Source organism: Carcharhinus amblyrhynchos, chromosome 24, assembly GCF_965287045.1.
Source record: "Carcharhinus amblyrhynchos chromosome 24, sCarAmb.v2.hapA, whole genome shotgun sequence".
Classification (NCBI taxonomy): domain Eukaryota; kingdom Metazoa; phylum Chordata; class Chondrichthyes; order Carcharhiniformes; family Carcharhinidae; genus Carcharhinus; species Carcharhinus amblyrhynchos.
Window position 1 is genome coordinate 7,268,414 of NC_137347.1, and position 20,506 is coordinate 7,288,919.

At 42.0% G+C, this 20,506-nt stretch overlaps 1 protein-coding gene across 3 annotated transcripts in view; it reads left to right on the top strand.

Moving 5' to 3' along the window:
* inpp5b (inositol polyphosphate-5-phosphatase B) overlaps positions 1–20,506 on the top strand; it is a 129,145-nt gene that overhangs the window by 7,716 nt on the left and 100,923 nt on the right. For 2 of the 3 annotated variants that reach the window (XM_080211163.1, XM_080211164.1), the window contains exon 4: positions 3,760–3,870. In XM_080211163.1, coding sequence (XP_080067289.1) covers positions 3,760–3,870 — 111 coding nt within the window. Of the gene's footprint in view, positions 1–3,759; positions 3,871–17,288; positions 17,367–20,506 lie in introns of those variants that run through there. The other variant, XM_080211165.1, reaches the window with a different exon arrangement.

Here is a 20,506-nt window from a genome sequence, read left to right on the forward strand (position 1 = left end):
TTTTCATGAAGGAAGACAAATAACTTCCCAGGAATGCTAAGGAATCCAGGGTCTAGTGAGAAGGAAGAATTGTATTAGTAATAAAAGACTGTTGGAGAAATTAATGGGACTGAAGGCCAATAAATTCCTAGGGCCTGATAATCTACATCTCAGGGTAGTAAAGGAGGTGGCTGTGGAGATAGTGAATGCATTGGTTATCATCATCCAAAATTCTGTAGATTCTGGAACAATTCCACTAGGTTGGAGGGTGGCAAATGTAACTTGTCCATATGAAAGCAAAGGAGGAAATTACAGACCAGTTAGCCTAACTAAGTAGTAGGGAAAATGCTAGAGTTTATTATGAAGGATGTGATAAGAGATCACTTAGAAAATATCAGTGGGATGAGATAAAGTCAGCATGGATTTATGAAAGGGAAATAATGTTTAACAAACCTACTGATGTTTTTTGAAGATGATACTAGTAGAATAGATAAGGATGTGTTGATTTGGATTTTCAGAAAACTTTTGATGAATCCACATAAGAGGTTAGCATGCAAAATAAAAGCACGTGGGATTACGAGTAATATATTGGCATGGATTTAGAATTGGTCAGCAGACAGGAAATGAAGAGTAGGAATAAATGGGTCTTTTTTGAAGTAGCAGGCAGAGACTTGTGAGGTCCTGCAGGCATAAGAGCTTGGGTGCTAGCTATTCACAATATACTATCAATGATTTGGATGAGGGAACCAAATGTAATACTTCCAAGTTTGCTGATGAACAAAACTTGGTGGGAAGGTGAGTGGTGAAGAGGATGTTAAGAGGCTTCAAGGTGATTGATAAGTTGAGCGATTGGGCAGATGCAGTATAATGTGGGTAAATGTGAAGTTATCCACTTTGCATGGAGAAACACAATGGCAGAATATTATTTAATTGGATTGGAAAATATTGTCATATAAACGGACCTGGGCACCCTAGTACACTAGTCACTGAAAGCAAGCTTGCACATACGGCAAGCAGTTAGGAAGGCAAATGTTTAAGTTTATTTATTAGTGTCACAGGTAGACTTACATTAACACTGCAGTGAAGTTAATGTGAAAATCCCCTAGTCATCACACTCTGGGGCACTGTTCGGGTACACTGAGGGAGAGATTAGCATAGCCAGTGCACCTAACCAGCATGTATTTTGGATTGTGGGAGGAAATCTGAGCACCCAGAGGAAATCCAAGCAGACACGGAGAGAACATGCAGACTTCACATGGTCAGTGACCCAACCCGGGAATCGAACACAGGTCCGTGGCGCTATGTTTCAACAGTGTTAGCCAAATGTTATATTGACCTTTGTTGCACTTAAACACAAGAGCAAGGATGTCTTGCTGCAGCTGGACAGGGCCTTGGAGAAACCACGCTTGGAGTATTGTGTGTGGTTTTGATCTCTGTCTGAATAAGGAAATATTTGTTGTAGCGGAAATGCTGCGAAGGTTCACCAGACTTTTGCAGGGGGGTTTTCCTGATTTAGCTTTTGCTTTATGCACTTTTTTTTTAAGAGTCTTTTAACTGGTAACTTTTCAAGTTGCTAAAATGTGTGCATGTTTATAATTTTAAAGTTAATTGCTCGGGAACAGAAACCACTTCAGAGTTCCTTGAACATTTCAGTGCAGTCTGAAAGTTTTATTTTAGTTATTACGCCATGAACACAGTGGCACAGTGGTAAGCATTGCTGCCTCACAGCACCAGGGAACCGGCTTCAATCCCCAGTTTCTGTCACTGCCTGTGTGGAGTCTGCGCGTTCTCCCCATGTCAACATGGGTTTTTTCCATGTTCTCAGCATTCCTCCCACAGTCCGAAACACGTGCGAGTTAGGTGCATTGGCCATGCTAAATTCTCCCTGATTGTACCCAAAGAGGCACCGGAGTGTGGCAACTAGGGATTTTCACAGTAACTTCGTTGCAGTTTTAATGTAAGCCTACTTGTGACACTAATAAATAAACTTTAAAACTTTAAATCAGAGTTTCTAGAATAGGTGGTATTTGAAATGAGAGGAAATCCAGCCTGTAAAGTGCATTTGGGACGGTTTGTGATTTTGATGCCAATGCTGGTCCTATGGTGCAAATAACACTTTTGGTAGGCATCAGACAGAGACTGGTTTATGCCACTGGGGGTCAGTATTATCACAGGTTTTATATTGCAATTCACTGAGTTTTTATTTCAATGGCCCAAGATGTAACCACAGCATTAAAATCCTCTGGTCTCAAAGAATGTCATTTTCTCATATTTGCACTCATATTTGTAGCTGTTTTAATTTAAATGTGCTTTCTTGTGCGAAAGTGTGGTTTTCTGAATGTGGTTGGAAAGGGTGAAATTTATTACTTAGAGTTTAAAATAGAACAGAATAGAATCCTACAGTGCAGAAGAAGGCCATTTGGCCCATCAAGTCTGCACTGACCACCCAGGCCCTATCCCCATAACCCCATGCATTTACCCGAGCTAATACTCCTGACATGCAGGGGCAATTTACCATGGCCAATCCACCTAACCCACACATCTTCGGACTGTGTGAAGAAACCCATGGAGACACGGGGAAAATGTGCAAACTCCACACAGACGGTGACCCAAGCCGAGAATCGAACCCAGGTCGCTGGAACTGTGAGGCGGCACTGTGCCACCCTGCCTCCCCGAAAGTTTGATGTCCATTTTATATTTCTAAGAAAGCAAAAAAAATTTAGCTCCTTGAGAAAGTTTTGCCCCATATACCTTTTCCCATGAGGGCATCAGCAAAACAATTGGGATTTCTGTCCAAATATTGGTGCAAGAAAGTAAACAAATTTCACCCCTATATATGGTGCATAAATCATACTGGGCATGATTTTCCTGCCCCATTTATGCTGGTGGACTAATGTAGTGGGGGCAGGAAATTTCAGCTGGGGAGGCCAAAAATCTGAATCCCGCCCAGCAGATTGTGATTCTCCCGAGCGTTTTTTTTGATGTAATCAGGCTGATGTTAATATTCATGATCTTATTTAAATGGATTTAGTGAGTCTGTGGACACTGTTGCCTGGGTTCACTTGTCTCTCTGAGATTGCTGGTGGAGATTCACATCAGTGCGGATCACAGCTGGTCCTCAGCAATGCAAACCAGATGTGATGACCTTGCTGGTGGGAGGCCCTCCAGGAGATCACGGGTCAAAGGAGGGCAGTGCCATGCTGGCACTAGCGGGGTGGGGAACTCTGCATCGGGGACTGGGGGGGCTAATCGTGGGGCTGGCGATTGGAGGTGTGGATGGAGGGTGTTCGGGAGGTCATCGATGTCTGGGGAGGGGTGATGGGGAGATACCCATGTGCAATGGTGCTCTGAGCATTCTGCTGCCGGCCTTTCTGGCGGGCTTAAGCCCCCTTTCCCCACCTACCACTGGCATGAATTGCCTGATGGCCTCTGAATTGAACAGAGTGCTGTAAATTACCGAGACTCAGCTTGCCAAAAAAGCAGGCAGGCAAACCTTTCATTTTCCCACCTGTTGGTGACACTTTGAATTTTTTGGGGAAAACCTCCCCCCACTGTGTTTCAATAGTGAAAGTCATACATTGAAATGTAGACTGGCTTATACATGTTTCAAAGTAAGTTCTGAGTCTTCAACTAATGCAAATTTCACAGTGCGCTGTCATCTATGTTTATGATTTGTACTGTAATTAATGCATGGTGGTGGATTTGGCTTGTGTGCATACTGGTCTATGTGACCAACTTACAATCACATTGTTCTGAACTGCATATTGACACTCCATATAGGTTCTGATACCACAGTCAAAATAACATCAAGAGATGTTGATCTCGAACTTCAACTCCCCTTTGGTTCACAGACCAGGATATTCCTACAGGAAGCCCGCAAGGCATGTGAAGGTAAGAAAATGTTTATTACTCATGCATTTAAAATTACTCAGGAATAAATTCCCAAACATACCAGTCAATTTGGGGCCAGTGGGGATGTTCAGTGCTGGAAGTAGGATCAGGACCAGGTTTAGTCAAGTTATTTTCTGAGGCGGGTGAGGCAGGCACTGATTACTCTGCAACATGCAATGTCAACATCATAAAAGTAGAGTGCATAATCTGGAGTCCTACATGGATCTAGACATAGGTATTGTAGGTCAGGTGTTTCTCACATGTCAGTGCAGATTCGATGGGCCAAAGGGCCTCTTCTGCACTGTGAGATTCTGTTCCACATCTGATGCTCGCAATGTTTTGTAGACCTTCAAGGGGCTTTATAAGGCACATTCTTATGAGAGTTTGAGAAAGGGCACCTCTGAGGTTAAAATAACTTGGACCTTTGATGGATACTGAAAAATTAGATTTGTGCGAGATACACAGAATCAAGCTGAATCTGAAAAGTACAGGAGAGATATAAAAAAGAGGGAATAAAAGAGGGGCAAGGATAATGTATATGAATATATTAATGGGTAACAGAAAATGAAACCCCAAACGCGTTTACAAATTAACACAGTGAAAAGGAAAGTCAAAGGAAGGGTGCAGATTCAAAAAAGAAGATATGGACAAGAGAAGCAGAGAATATGGCTGAGCTATTAAATGAGTACTTGGGCAACATCCTCTTCTATAATGGAGAAAGATGCAAAGTCACAGAAATGAAGGAAGTGGTAAAAAAAATTGATCAGGATAGAGATAGCTAAAGATAAGGTACTTGAAAGGTTTGCGACACTCAGAAGTGGAAATGTCATCTGGTGAGATGCAATCCAAGATATAGAGGGAAGCAAGGTTGGATAAGATACAACCCAAGATGCAACAAAGGGAAGTAAGGTTGGAAATTGTGGAAGCTGTTGTCACAAGATGGATATGGGGGAGGTGCCAGAGAATTATCTATGTTGTTCCAGTGTTCAAGAGAGGGTTAAATTTGATATTGATAGGCCAATTAGCCCTGTGATGGTGGTAAAGCTTTTAGAAATAACAGTCTTGGACAAAATTAGTTGACGTTTTGGAAAAATGGTCAATAAATGAAAGCCATTTGTTGACGACAAATCATCTGTGACTAACTCAATTGAGATCTTTGATGGAATACTGAGAGAGTTGTTGAGGGCTGGGTGGTTGATGTGGTGCTTGTAGTGGCAAAAGAACCAGGAACCAGAGAACACAGATAATTGGCTAAAGAACCAACTGTAATACAAGAATCAAATTGTTACATAGTGAGTTATGATGATTGTGAATTCACTGTCTGAAAGAGCGGTTGAATTAGATTAATACTTGAGAGAAAAAAGTGCAGAACTCCAGAGGAAGAGAAAGGAAGTGACAAATAGGTAGCTTTTGCAAAGGGCTGCACAGTGATAATGGGCTGAATGATCTCCTATGCTGTATCATTTTTCCAAAGATGTGTGGGTTAGGTGGATTGGCTGTGCTAAATTGCCCCTTAGTGTCAGGGGGATTAACAGGGTAAATATGTGAGGTTACAGGGATGGACCCTGGGTGGGATAGTTGTCAGTACAGACTCGATGGGTTGAATGGCACTGTAAGGATTCCATAATTCTATGATGCCCATATTGCAGTCAAATCTAATGGCATGGTGATGTATCTGGACTTAAAATATTGGGTAGCATTCTTCTATCTGGGATGATGTCCTGTGGCGGGTGCGGGAACAAGGAATGTTTCCCGCTACGGAGACCAATGGGAAAGTCCACCTCATCTTCTGCCCCCGACTACATTAATTATGCATCCGGGGGTTTAGTGCCATATTTTGTGGCAGGGCGGGCTTGATTGCGTGCACCTGTCGTCATATCTGGGTGCCCATATTTAAAAGGCACTCAACGTCATTGTCGTGCTGTTGAAGAGAGAAGATGGATCTTCAGGAACACACTGAGGCCAGATAGTGAGCCTCCTCGATGACACTGAAGCTATAAGATCCACCTGATAGATGCTGTCCCTGCCCACTGCTGTGGTGTTCCAGGGTCACTGGCAGCCTCCATCCCGAGCTCCGAAGGCAGCCCCGGGCATTCTTCAGGCAATCCCTATTACTGTACACTGCATTGTTCCAGACATGTTCAGGGCCAGCGTATTTTCTGGCTGGCATCACAGCAAATAGGGGGGAAGAAATTTGACATGTCAGCTACGACTCTCACCAACTTTTACAGATGCACCACAGAAAGCATTCTTTCTGGTTGTATCACAGCTTGGTATTGCTCCTGCTCTGTCCAAGAACACAAGGAACTACAAAAGGTTGTGAATGTAGCCCAATCTGTCACGCAAACCAACTTCCCATCCATTGACTCTGTCTACGCTTTCCACTGCCTCGGCAAAGCAACCAGCATAATTAAGGACCTCACGCACCCTGGGCATTCTTCCTTCCACCTTTCTTCAGGAAAAAGATACAAAAGTCTGAGGTGACGTACCAACCAACTCAAGAACAGCTTCTTCCCTGCTGCTGTCAGAGTTTTGAATGGACTTACCTTGCATTAAGTTGATCTTTCTCTTGCTATTACTGTAAGACTACATTCTGCACTCTCTCGTTTCCTTCTCCATGAATGGTATGTTTTATCTGTATAGGGCACAAGAAACAATACTTTTCACTGTATGTTAATACATATAACAATAATAAAACAAATCGAAGATTCTATTTGGCCCTCCTTCTGCTTCCAATTAGCAGGACGTAGATTAATTTTCACAGTGGTTTCCTGAGTTGCCATGGTGAGTACCAGTGGAAGATCCCATGGGAAATTCACACTGGCTAAGAAAATGATACTTGGCACCTGCCCGCTATTGAAGCAGCTGCCGGGGCAAGGGAGAATTCTGCCCATAGGCTCATTCATCCAGTGCTATCACTGGAATAAACAAAACAATGCTCAAGCTAACTGCTAAGAAAGGTACAAGTAAAACAGGCTCTGTGAATTAAGCCTATGTGTGAAACAGTTTTTATACTCTCTAATTGCTTTGAATTCAAATACCTCTGAGCTGGCTTCTGGCAATTTTTTTATTTGTTCACAGGTTGTAGCTTCATTAGCCAGGCCAGCACTTATTGCCCATCCCTACCTGCCCTTGAGAAGGTGGTGGTGAGCCACCATCTTGAAATGCTGCAGTCCGTGTGGTGAAGGAAGGGGGTTTCAGGATTTTGACTCTGACAGTAGAGGAATGGCAGTACAGTTCCAAGTCAGCATGGTGTGTGGTTTGGAGGGGAATGTTCAGGTTATAGTGTGCTTATGCGTAAGCTGCCCTTGTCCTTATTGATGGTAGACTATGCGCTGTTTGGAAGGTGCAGTTAAAGGAGCCTTGGTGAGTTGTTGCAGTGCAAAATGTAGCTGGTACACATTGCTGCCACTGTGCATCGATGGTGGGAGGAGTGAATGTTGAAGATGGTGGATGGGGTGCCAATCAAGTGGGCTGCTTTGTCCTGGATGTGTCCAGCTTCTTGTTTGTTGTTTGAATTGCACTCATTCAAACAAATGCCTGAATATGTTTTGTAGATTGTGGACAGGCTTTGGGGAGTTTGGAGAGGAGTTATTCCACGTAGTGTTCCCAGCCTTGGACCTGTTCCTGTTGCCTTAGTATTTAGCTGGTCCAGTTCAATTTCTGTTCGATGGTAACCCCCCAGGATATTGTTGGTAGGGATTCAGCGCCACTAAAACCGTTGAATGTTGAGAGGCAATTGTTAGTTTCTCTCTTGTTGGAGGTGGTCATTGTCTAGCTCTTGTGTGGTGCAAATGTTACTTGCACTTTCACCCTAAGCCTGAATATTGTCCAGGTCTTATTGCATAGGGAATAAACCTGCTTCAGTATCTGAGGAGTCTCAAATAATGATGAACATTTTGCAATCATCAGCAAACATCCCCACTTTTGACCATATGATGGAGCAGCTGAAGGTGGTTGAGTCAAGGATATGCTCTGAGGAACTTATGCAACAATGCCCTGTGATGATTGATCTCCAACAATGACAAATTCTTCCTCTGTGCTTGGTATAGCTCCGACTAGTGGCAGTTTTTACCCTCTGTTTCACACTGCCTTCATGCCACACTTAGTCAAATGCTACCTTGTTTTCAAGGGTAGTTACTCGCATCTCACCGCTTGAGTTCAGCTCTTTTGTCCACGTTTGTACCAGAGCTGTAATAAGGTCAGGAGCTGATTGGCCCTGGTGGAACTCAAACTGTTACTGAGTTAAGTGGTGCTTGATAGCATTGTCAATTATGCTTTCTATTACTTCGATTGCGAGTCAACTAATGTGTGTTAATTGGCCAGACTGGATTTGTCCTATTTTTTTCGTGGACAGGATGTAACTGGACACTTTTCCACATTACTGGGTTAATGCTAATGTTGCAGCTATACTTGAACAGCTTGACCAGGGATGTGGGCAAGTTCTGGAGCACAAGTCTAGAGTGTTAATTCTGGAATGTTGTCAGGACTCGAAGCCTTTGCAGTATACAATACCTTCAGCCATTTATTGATATCGCATGGAGTGAATTGAACTGGCTGAAGACTAACATCTGTAATGCTGCGGACCTTAGCTGAACATGGTTGTGAATGCATCAACCTTGCCTTTTGTACTGATGTGCTGGGCTTCTCCATTACCGAGGATAGGGATAATTATGGACTTTCCTTCTCTTGTTTTTTTTACTTGTCCATCAACTTTTATGATTGGATGTGGCAGGACTGCAGAGCTTAGATATGACCCATTGGTTCTGGGATAACTTAGCTCTCTCTGTTGCATGCTGCTGTCCCTGTTTGGCATGCAAGAAGTCCTGTAGCTTCACCAGGTTGATACTTCAATTTTGTGTATGTTTTTGGCATGTTCGCCTGCTCTCTTCATTGAATCAAAGTTGATCCATGACTTGATGATAATGGTAGAGTGGGGAGAATGTGCTGGGCCTTGAAGTTACAGGTTCTGGTTAAATGCAGTTCTGCTGCTATGGACAGCCCATAGCATTTTACAGCTAGTTTTGAGTTTCTACATTTCATTGAAATCTATTCTACTTAGCATGGTGGTAGTGTAACACAATAGGGCATTCTCATTGTAAAAGACTTTGCCTCCATAAGGATTGTGCAGTGGTCATTCTTAACAATACAGTCATGGACAGATGCGTCTATGACTGGTAGATTGGTGAGAATGATGTCAAATAGGTTTTTTCCTCTTTATGGTTCCCTCACCACCTGTTGCCAATCCATTCAAACAGCTATGTCCTTTAGGATGTGGCCAGCTTGGTCAATAGTGATGCAATATTAAATCTGACAAGTCCCCCACCCAGAATACGTTCTGTGTCCTTGCCTCCCTCAGTGCTTCTTCTAATCGGTGTTCGACGTGGAAAAGGACTGATTCATCAGTTGAACAGGAGATGGAGTAGGTGGTAGTCAGTAGGTGGGTTTCTTGCCCATGTTTGACCTGATGCCAAGAAACTTTGAGATCTAGGCTCATTGCTGAGTCCTTGGGCAACTCCCTCCTGACCACATACCACCGTGCTTGACAAGGAGCAGCTCTCCCAATTCTGACTGAAGCCCCAAGATGTTCCTAAGGAGACTTTGCAGGGTTGAGGGAATTGGGTTTGCCACTGGTGTTTCTGGGTAAATGCTGCTTGGTCCATCCGATTTAATGGTTTTTAGATTTCATAGTGGTTTGATGCAACTGAGTAGTTTGCCAGGCCATTTCAGAGGGCAGTTAAAATGAATGTCCCTCCCTACACCTTTCCACCTGACCTTTCTTATTTAAGACTTCTTTGACCAAACCTTTGGTCATTTATCACCCCAAATGGCTCAGTGTCATATTTTGTTTTGTAATACTCCTGTGAGCTGTCCTGGGATATTTTTACATTAAAGATGTGATGTAAATATAAGTTATTGCTTAGAACAATTAACAGACTCTATTATCGTCAGGTATGGAAGTAGTGGTGTGATTTAAAAGAATCAGGTTTAATAAAAGTAAATGTTTTTATGTTCTTTCATTATTGGAAAACTGACTGTTCCTCCAAATAAGTTTGCAAGAACTTGGCTTTTGTATTCCCTGTGAAATTCCTTAATAGCGACACACAGCCATTTCAAACAATGAAAGCATGACTCACTGTGGGTATTGTAATTAGAGATATTATAATTCAGATATCAATAAGCCTGATTCCATGGGTAACTGAATATATTCCAGTGTGCTGGAATAAAGATTAACTGTTGCATCACACTAGCAATTTTTTGTGCAAAACAGAAAACAGATGAAAGGCATCAGATCTGCTTTTAGGCATCATTACTGACTGCTTGAATAAGAAAGCAACGTTTAAACTGCTATCAAACTTGTAACATTGCATTCTGTAATTTGCTATCTACTTGTATTTTAACTTTCTTTATTTCCCTGTGTTATGACAGCCACCAAGGCCATGGCGGATCATCAGTAGATCTATCCATGGGCTTTGTGGAGTATGAGCTACCTTATTGAATGAGCAGAGGCTCGCCCAATGGAAAGCAGCCATGGGGGTTTTGCCTGTGGGTTTACCAGGACCAGGGTTCTTGGTCCTGAGGTGAAGAGTACCTGACTGTAGCTGTGGGAGTGGCCTTTTCCTTTCATTCACAATAAAGGATATTGATCACAGAAACCAGCATGTGGCTGGATTATTAACCCTGATTATATCAAATTTAATATCAATTTCCTGCATGCTTCTGCCACATTAACCTGATTTTGATGTAGGCATTAGGTGTAAGTCCAACAAGTTTATTTGGAATGAGGAGCTTTTGGAGCATTGCTCCTTCATTAGATGAGTGGACTTTTTCATCAGTGTTGGAATTTAACCTGATTTTATGAGATTTCTTACTGTGCCCACTCCAGTCCAACACTGGCATTTCCACATCATGGCGACATCAAAATGGAGCTCAAAGGCCATTTTAATACCAGGATAACACCCATAGTGCTGAAATTAAGGAGCCGAATTTTGCCGGCAATACAACATTTGGATGAGTAAATTTGTTCACTCTTAGTTCTTGCCATTTCACAACATATCTTACTGATACCTTGCCTATTTTTCTCCTTCCTGCTGGACATATTTTGTTTTAGTTTGGGTGATTATGATTTATTAATTTGAACAACATTTCTCTCTCAGATTGATTGTTTCCGTCTAGACTGTAGTAGTTCAGCACCCCACCCATGGGAGTGCCATTTTGGCTGTGTCGACAAATTAAATGTTTTTTTTCAAATTGACTCAATACAACTTTGTGGAATCAGTTTATTTGTTAATGTTGTAAGTAGGCCTACATTCACACTGCAGTGAAAATCCCCTAGTGCTCATACTCCAGCACCTGTTTGGGTACACTGAGGGAGAATTTGGGAATCATCAGTTGAATATTTGGTACTTATACTCCCGTACTTAGTTACGCATCATGTTGTGTTGCTTTTGGTACCTTGCCAGGTTTTGTAGTTTATTGGCTAAAGTTTGGCACCCGATTGAAAATGTAACGCTTCCAATCCGTAATCACCACCACAAACCTCTGAATAAACATCCTTTCTTCTGGGAGCTCTTGCTTTGGTGGCTCTGGAATGAAACTGAAGCTGGCACGGCATTCCAAGAGAATGGTGACACCATATTATCATGATACTTAGTGAAGTTAATCTGTTTATTTATTTAGGGACCAAAGGCCCCAAGTTCAATTTCTGATTTGTGGTCAGTCTCAATTCGAGTCACATTTGGATGTTAAAGTTAGCTTTGTTGTTTTGGCTGTTCTTGATTACCACTGATATTTAAAAATATACAAATGTGAACATTAAGATGAACAGGATTGGATTTTGTTTGCATAGCCTACTAGCTAGACTTTGGTGTGCAAAAAGGCTCCTTTAGAAAATATTGAAGGGCTTTCAACACCTGAGGAATTGAGCCCACCAAGAATTGCCCCCTTCAAAAAGGGAGGAGAAAGTGTACAGCAAAACAGTACCAAAATCAGTCTATTACCTAGAAGCTCCTCTTAATTCTCTGTCATTCTGGTATATTCACAATGCAAAATTGATTTTAAGTGTTCATGGTGAAGTGTATGAGTCATACTTGGATGAATTGCAGCTGCAACAACACTCAAAGTTCAGTGCCATCCAGAACAAAGCAACCCATTTAATGGTCCTCCATTCACAAACTTAAACATTCACTCCCTCCATAACAGGCACATAGTGACTGCATCTGCAAGATGTACTTCATATCCGAAGATGTACTGGTTAAGTGCATTGGCCATGTTAAATTCTCCCTCAGTGTACCCGAACAGGTGCCCGTGTGTGGCGACTAGGGGATTTTCATGTATCTTCATTGCAGTGTTAATGTAAACCTATTTGCGACACTAATAAATAAACTTCAAAACAACTCACCGGTGTTCCTTTCGTCAGCACTTTCCAAACTTGTGATCTCCACCACCTACAAGGCAGCAGATGAATGGGATCATTACTGCCATTAAGTTCGCCTCCAAGCCACACTATCCTCCTTTAGAACCAAGTTGCTTTTTGTGCTTCAAAATCATGTAATTCCCTTCTCTACACCGCTGTAGAGACACTGCCTATACCACATGAGTGGTTCAAGAGTGCGGCTCACCAACCACCCTTAAGGGAATTAGCAGTGAGCAATAATCACCTTCCCATGAAAAGAACGCTTGACTTTTCCAGTTAGGTATGAAACACCGAGATCCATTGCATATATGCATGATTCAGAAACTGGAGAATCACAGCTATAAGCTTCTTAATCATAACCACCTGGTTATACACCTACTGACATTCTTGAAACAGGCGTTTGTGAAAATTAGGTGTAATTCACATGTGGAAATGTCACCCAATTGTAAAATAAACAGCCTGCACATTTAAATAGTGCTATTGGTTAACATCTGGTGCTTAAAGTATTCTTTCAATTTGATTGGAAATGTAATTACATAGTCTTAGTAAATACTTTTAACAGCTCAACATGGTGCCTACGATAGTCTTGCTTTCTTCACTGCTACTGAAAATATAACACGTTTAATGTTGCACAATTCTGATTGGTACACTTTTAAGGCGTCAGTGTGTCTTGAAATTCGTATTTGATCATGAGCAGACTAACTCCTTCAGTGCAGTAAACCCAAAGGAATTTCTGGTTCTGGAAGCTCTCCAAGGAGTGGAGCTATATTTAACCAAATTTTCAATATGCAAAGAAACATTTTCTCAGAGAATGAGTAAGTTACCTCAAGACTGAACAGTGGCTGTGGAATGGAGAGATTGAAAAAATACAACAAATTGTAATTAGTGTGCTGGGAGGAATAAGCATTCAAATTCCCTGAACTGTTCTGACAACTATTGCCCTTTGTATTTTGGGTGTTCACTTTATTGGTTTGTAGACCTAATTTTAGCTCAGCTGTTGACTTTTAGTTACTGTGTGCATAAGCAATCATTTATCAAAGGAACTCTTTGTATCTGGCACTACCATTCAGTGGTGGGCTCACTGCAGGCTTAAGGGAATATGTGTGCAAAGTATTTGAATTTTTATAACAAATTGGTCAGAGGAAGTCAATTGCAGAGAGCACCTTTTCAGTTCCCTGCTGGAGATGGACACAGACCTAATTTGAATGTGACTCAGGTCAGTAGCTGTGACTGCAGCCACACCTCATGGAGCAATCATTTGATAACAAAATTTGCCTAAAATACACACTGTTGTTGTATACCAACTACTACTTGACTGAAATAATAACAGAATGCAGTGGAAGCGGTGACAGATCAGGCAACATCAGTGGAGACATAGAAACAGAGTTAACATTTCAGGCAATGATCCTTAGTCAGAACTAGTCAAAGATGTAACTGGTCTTCAATAAGTACAAAGGCATAGATGCAGGGGAGGGAGGAAAGAACAAATGGGAAGGCCTTAAATGACAAAAGGAATGATGATGATGCAAGGCTAAAGGAGAATATAATGGGAAAGTCAAGAAACAAAAGATTGGTCTGGAGAAGCTGTAAATGACAGGAGTAGAGAGAGCTATTAGCAGCACCCACTGTCTGGAAAAAACAGGAGAAGTGATTATGATCTGAAAATGTTGCATGCTGTAAAACGTCCAACTGAAAGTTGAGGAGGTCTTCCTTATGTTTCCATTGAGGTTTGGAGGACCATGTTAGTGAATTAAAATAGTATGCAACTGTAAACTCAGGGCCATGATGATGCACTGAATGGAAAGGTTAAGAAAGCAGTCATCTAATTTGTGTTTGGTCTCCTCCCTGTTGTCTGCTGCTGCACACTCTATTTCAAACCCATATATGGTGGATAAAGAACTGTGAATCGACTTCTTGTCAGTATAGTAATATTTATTGAAACACACTTAATATTAATCACCCACACAATTAACACTAAGTTATTTACAGGATGCAAAAGTTCAAGTTTAATACAGACCCTAACTTTTGCATGAGTGGCAAGTACCCAGGCAGATATTGGCCTTTATCTGCGTGCTAGTCTCTGCAGTCCTCAGTGAAGCCTGGTCTGATACTTTGGCTCTGGTCTTCCTTCCATCACTGGTGTGGTGGCTCTCCTCGTGGTGGTAGTTGCTGGTGGTGGTCACTGTTGTTGTTCGTGTGTGACAGAGAAAATCTTCCGTTGTGCAGCACTTTTTATCCCTCATTGGTTTCGCGCTCTTTGGGCAGTCTCTCAATTAGCACCAATCAATTGATCAGGGCTTGATCACCCTGATTGATAAAGTCCAATCAGGTACTGTCCCACCAATCTCCTGGGCATGTACCCAATGACAGTAAGAAGTTTGACAAGTTGTCAGACTTCTTACTGTGTTTACCCCAGTTCAACGCTGGCATCTCCACATCATGTACCCAATGGCCATGCCCATAGGTGGTGGAAGCACGTAGGTCACTTACGTCCCTCCCAAATAAGATGGTAAGGCACCCCTGTGTCTGGTAAACAACTCTGTTTGGCCAGACAGTGTGCATTGTCTTTGAGATGGCCTATATCGTGTGTATTTGGGAGTCTGAACTGCAGCCTGTTTATTTCTGTCCTTTAAGGCCGCAACCTGTCTGTTTCTGTACTTGGCCAATTATCCGAACGTGCGTTGTAAATCGCCATCTTAGGCAGCCCATTTGGCCACACTGTCAAGGGGACTACACCCTGAACTGTGAATACAGTGTACTAAATTGAATTGAACATTTTGAGTACAAAACCATTGCTGCATTCTGTGTCAAAAGCAGATGCTGTTAATGATTTTGCTGTTGTCATTTACATGTCCCTTAGGTCAGTAAACAAATGAGAGGCCTATTTAATTGCCCCTCCCTTTTACCGTATGGTACCATTCTTCTTGTTTCTTATAATCACTCTTGCTTTTAATTCTATAACAGGTCATCCCTTTTGTACTTTTCTCCCCACTTTTTTGCTTGCTGACAGCCACATCTCTAGCTCTTTCCAGTACATTTCAACCTGAAATGTTAACTGTTTTAATATCTCCTTGGACACTGCCTGACCAGCTCAATTATCCGAGTGTGTTTTGTTTTTATTTCAGATTTCTAGCATTGTGTAATTTTGCTGGTGCAGACAGGAAGGGCTGAATGGGCTCTTTGTGCATCGTAACTTTTCTGTGGTTCAAAATAACTTAGCGTTGATTGAGAATTGAGCCTTGAAGTTCAAACAGTCTACTTAGTTCCTATTACCTTCTGATCTTAGTCTAAGTCAGGATAGTGTGTGACTTGGAGGAGTTTCCCTTATTATTGAGTTTTGGCAATGGATACAGTCTGAACAACTTATCAGTTGTAATTGACAACCATGCAGTGTGGAACTGGAGTCATATTCGGGCTCATCATAGTGGAGTACCAGGTTCCCTTCTCTGAAATGATTGAAACGTGACAATAACTTGTATATATACAGTATCTGTAGCACAATAAGACATCTCAAGACCTCTCACTGGAGGGTTATGAAATAAAAATTGACACCAAGCCACTCAAGGTGATATTAGAGCAGACGGCTAAAAGATTGGTCAGAAAGGTAGGTTTTAAAGAGTGCCTTGAGGTGAGAGAGGTAGAGGTGGAGGACTTCAAGAAGCTGTCAAGCTTAGAAACTTGACGGCTGAAGACATTGAAATAATAGATTCTGAGATGCTCAAGAGGCCATTCTTGGAGGAGTGCAGATACCTCAAGAGGATTGTGGAACTAGAAGAGATGACAGAGGTAGGGAAATGAGGATGAGATTTTTAAAATTGATGTGTTGCTTGACTGGGAGCCAGTGTAGCTAGGCGAGTACAGGGATGGTAGGTAAATGGGACTTGATGTGAGTAAAAATACCAGCATTAGAATTTTGCATAACCTCAAATTTATAGCTGATGGAATGTCACAGGCTGGCCATCAGTTTATTGGAAACGTCAAACTAGAGGTTGCAATGACACAAATGAAATAAGTAAAATGTTTGCCATAGCTATTTGCAATGAAGTTGTTATTTGCAATAATTTCTATTCCTGCTCCTACATTGTTATCTCTGGAATCCTCCAAGGGTCTGTTCTACAATCTTATATCCCATCTACATGCTGCACTTGACAGCATTCAAAAATACAGTGTCCTGTTCAACATGAACATTGATGCCACACAGATCTACCTCATCACTTCTTTCACCTTTCCACTGTCTCTGATTTGTCACACTACTTGCCTAACATCCAATATCAGGTGGGGATAAATTTCCACCCACTAATTATTGAGAAGTAATTGCCATCATTCCTCATCATAAACTCCTTTTCGTGCCCATGACTGATGGGTTACTAGTCCCATAGGACCAGTACAATTGCCAAGACCCAGCTCACAGATACTTACTTGGTGATGGAGCAGCACTTCTAAGGCTTCTAATTCCAAATTAACCCATTGGACTTTAACCTGGTGTTGTGAGACTTTTTACTGTGCCCACCCCAGTCCAACGCCAGCATCTCCACTTCACAGATATTTGATCCATTTTAAACAAGAGCTAGTATAAAAAAAACTGTCTTGCATTTAAGAATAACCAATTTTGAATAGCTTAATTTTGTGGGCCTAATTCAAATCTGTGATGGGTGTAAACTGACCAGGATTGGGACAGCATTCAATCTCTTTTGCGTAGCATAGAATTTAGAATGTCTAATTCAGCTTCTCACACAGCAGGAGGCTGCGAACTGAAATTATGATTGTCTGCCCTTCCCCTTTCCTCCATAAAAGGAGAGTGTTCTGCCACAGTGAGGTTATGCAGTTGCAGGCTGCAACTAGTTAGTTGTTCACAGCATTGGAGGTTGCGAGGTCAATGTCACATCACTGACACTTCTCTCATTGCCATGCTTATTTAAGCAGTGATGACTCTCGCAAAAGCGTCACCTAATTGTGCATTCTTTCCTGAGCCTTTGAGTAACCAAACAGGAACATTTCCTGTTGCCTCAGTTTTGTTAAATTGTGGCTCGCTGACCATAGAAAGACTCTCAAATGTATAAGCAGCCCAAAAATGGCAATGGTGAGTATTGCTGTTAATGGATCTGAAATGTTTGTTGCACAGGCAGCTAATGCACTGCACATTTGAAGAGTGTATCTATTGTACACTAAACTGTTGACAAGATTTGCCTCTGGATGCTGTGCATTTTGTGGCCGCTTTGTCATAAAAGCATTATTGAAATACGTTCTGTTTGTTTATTGTGGTTAGACTCAGTGTGAGGGAAATGAGCTAACACATCACAGACACTGCTAGTATCGCAGAAGTGCTTGAGCAATTGTGTGCATTCATACAATGTCCTCTCCACTATCTACGCTACAAACGGCAGTTAATGCTTGATGATTGTTACTTTAAATTTTTGTTACTGAGAGGCATTTGGCGGTTTGGTCGATTTGGAGGTAGGTCACAGGTCAGTCATGATCTTTTTGAATGGCGGAACAGGTTTTCGGGGCTGAATGGCCACCCTTTGTCCCTGTGTTTCAAAGTTTGCTGAAAAATGCATTAATTGTTGTGGCACTTGTTCAGTTGAGCAAGGAAACAGTCAGGTTTGACCTTTGCTTGGATGTGTTTATGTATTTTTGGCTGGGGTGTGGGGCATTAGACTTTGTCTTAGAGTGAATGACTAAGATGGTGGACGGAATGCCAGTGAAGCTTGCTGTTCTGTCTTTGGTGGCATTGAGGTTCTTTAGTGTTAACGGAGCTGCACTCACTAGAGAAGTGGTGATTATTCCAAAGCTTCTTAGTTGTGCCTTTTACCGGGCAGCACAGTGGTTAGCACTGCTGCCTTACAGTGCCAGGTACCTGGGTTCGATTCCCAGGTTGAGTCGGTGTCTGTGCGGAGTCTGCATATTCTCCCTGTGTCTGCATGGGTTTCTTCTGGGTGCTCGGGTTCCCTCCCGCAGTCCAAAAGGTGTGCTGGTTAGCTGCATTGGCCATGCTAAATTCTCCCTCGGTGTACCCAAACAGGTGTCGGAGTGTGGCAGGTAGGGGATTTTCACAGAATCCCTACAGTGCACAATGAGGCCATTTGGCCCGTTGAGCCTGCACTGACCACAATCCTATCCAGTCCCTATCCACATATTTACCCTATTAATCCCCTGGCACTAAGGGTTAATTTATCATGGCCAATCTGCCTGATCTGCACATTTTTGGAGTTTTGGAGGAAACCAGAGCACCTGGAGAAAACCCATGCAGACATGGGGAAAACATGGAGAGACATGGGTTTGCAAACTCCACGCAGACAGGCAGGAATTGAAACCGGGTACCTGGCGATGTGAGGCAGCAGTAATAGATTTTCACAGTAACTTCATTGCAGTGTTTATGTAAGCCCACTTGTGACACTAATAAATAAACTTTAAACTTCAGATGGTGGAGTGGTTTTGGAAAGTCGGGGGTGAGTTATTTGCTGCAAAATTCCCAGGCTTTTACCTGCGGTTGTAGCCACACTAATATGGCTGGTCCTGTTCAGTTTATGGTCAGTGATAACCCGAGAATTTTGATGGTGCTCATCATTGACATAGTTCGCTATTTTTCACTGAGGGAATCTCTTGAATGGAAATTTGACAACAGAATATGTTGTCTCATCAGCAGCAGTTCAGTAAATTAAGAAAGAAGGTACTTGAATCAATTTAGATCTACTTATGGTGCTTTCCTCACGAATCTTGAGAATGAATGTGGTTGTTGATTGTCTGAGCTGCAGGTACAAGGAAAGTTGCAGGTTTAATCCCAGATCCATGTTGAATGAGCTGATATCAGTCTTTAACAGTTGGCCTCAGTAATCAAGAGTTGAGGAATACTGTGTCCAGTCTGGTCACCCTATTGTAGAAAGGATATTATCAAACTAGAAAGAGTGCAGAAGAGATTTACTAGGATGCTACCAGGACTTGGTGATTTGAGTTATAAGGAGAGACTGGATAGACTAGGACTTTGTTCTCTGGAGCATAGAAGGCTGAAGGGTGATCTTATAGAGGTCTATAAAATAATGAGGGGCATAGAACAGCTAGATAGTCAATATCTTTTCCCAGAAGTAGAGGAGTCTAAAGCTAGAGCGCACAGATTTAAGGTGAGAGGGGAGAGATACAAAAGTGTCCAGAGAGGCAATTTTTTCACACAGAGGGTGGTGAGTGTCTGAAACAATCTGCCAGAGGTAGTAGTACAGGCAGGTACTATTTTGTCTTTTAAAAAATGTTTAGACAGTTACATGGATAACATGGGTTTAGAGGGCTATGGGCCAAATGTGGGCAATTGGGACTAATTTAAGGGTTTGAAAAAAAGGCCAGCATGGACAAGTTGGGCCGAAGCGCCTGTTTCCATGCTGTAAACCTCTCTGACTCTGAGGAGATGGAAAATTTGCCGCAGTTCCTGCTCCTGATTACAAACCAGGAGCTTTCCTGCTTGAAAGTGCACGTGTGTGAGCTTCAAATGCAGACACCATTGACCCCAACTGTGTTACCTCAGCTGTCAAGTAACCCACTTTCCTGACCCACCTGCAGAGAGTGACCAATTGTATGAGGAACCAGAAGGCAGCTGGCACCTGTGAAACTATTCCATTAAGACTGGCTATCTTTGAGAGAGGAGAGGGCAATCTCCAATGGCAGACTGGTGCTGCAATTGACAGATGTTGTCTCTGCTGATTTTTGATCTTGGATGTCTTAAATAGTTTAAAGGTGACATGGCTATGCTAAGTTAACATAACCTCCAACTTCAGTAATGCCGTGTGCAGAGAAGGAAGGAGCTTTAATGTTCACATGGCTCTGCACCAAAAAGCAGATGAAAAGGAATTCCTTCTGAGTGCGAAGAAAATAGATGTTTATTATCAATCAGCATTACAATCAGGAGTGCAGGCTAGTTATCGATTACTCCCACATTGTCATGTGTCATTTTCTGCCACGGTAGTGTTTCGACAGTGAAGCTTGAGAAGCAATTAATGGTCACATTTATACATTGGAATGGCCATTTGAAAAGATGTTAGAAATTCAACAATCTTGCATGAAGACTTCTTCAAAATTTTTTCATTTGAGGAATTATATATATTTTGTTCATAAAATTTGACAAAGTATTTTACATAACTGTTCAAATTTGACAATCCATAAAATGTAATATGGCCTGTTTCTTTTAATATGGTTAGTACATGAAATGCATTACTGCACATGCCAAAGGATATT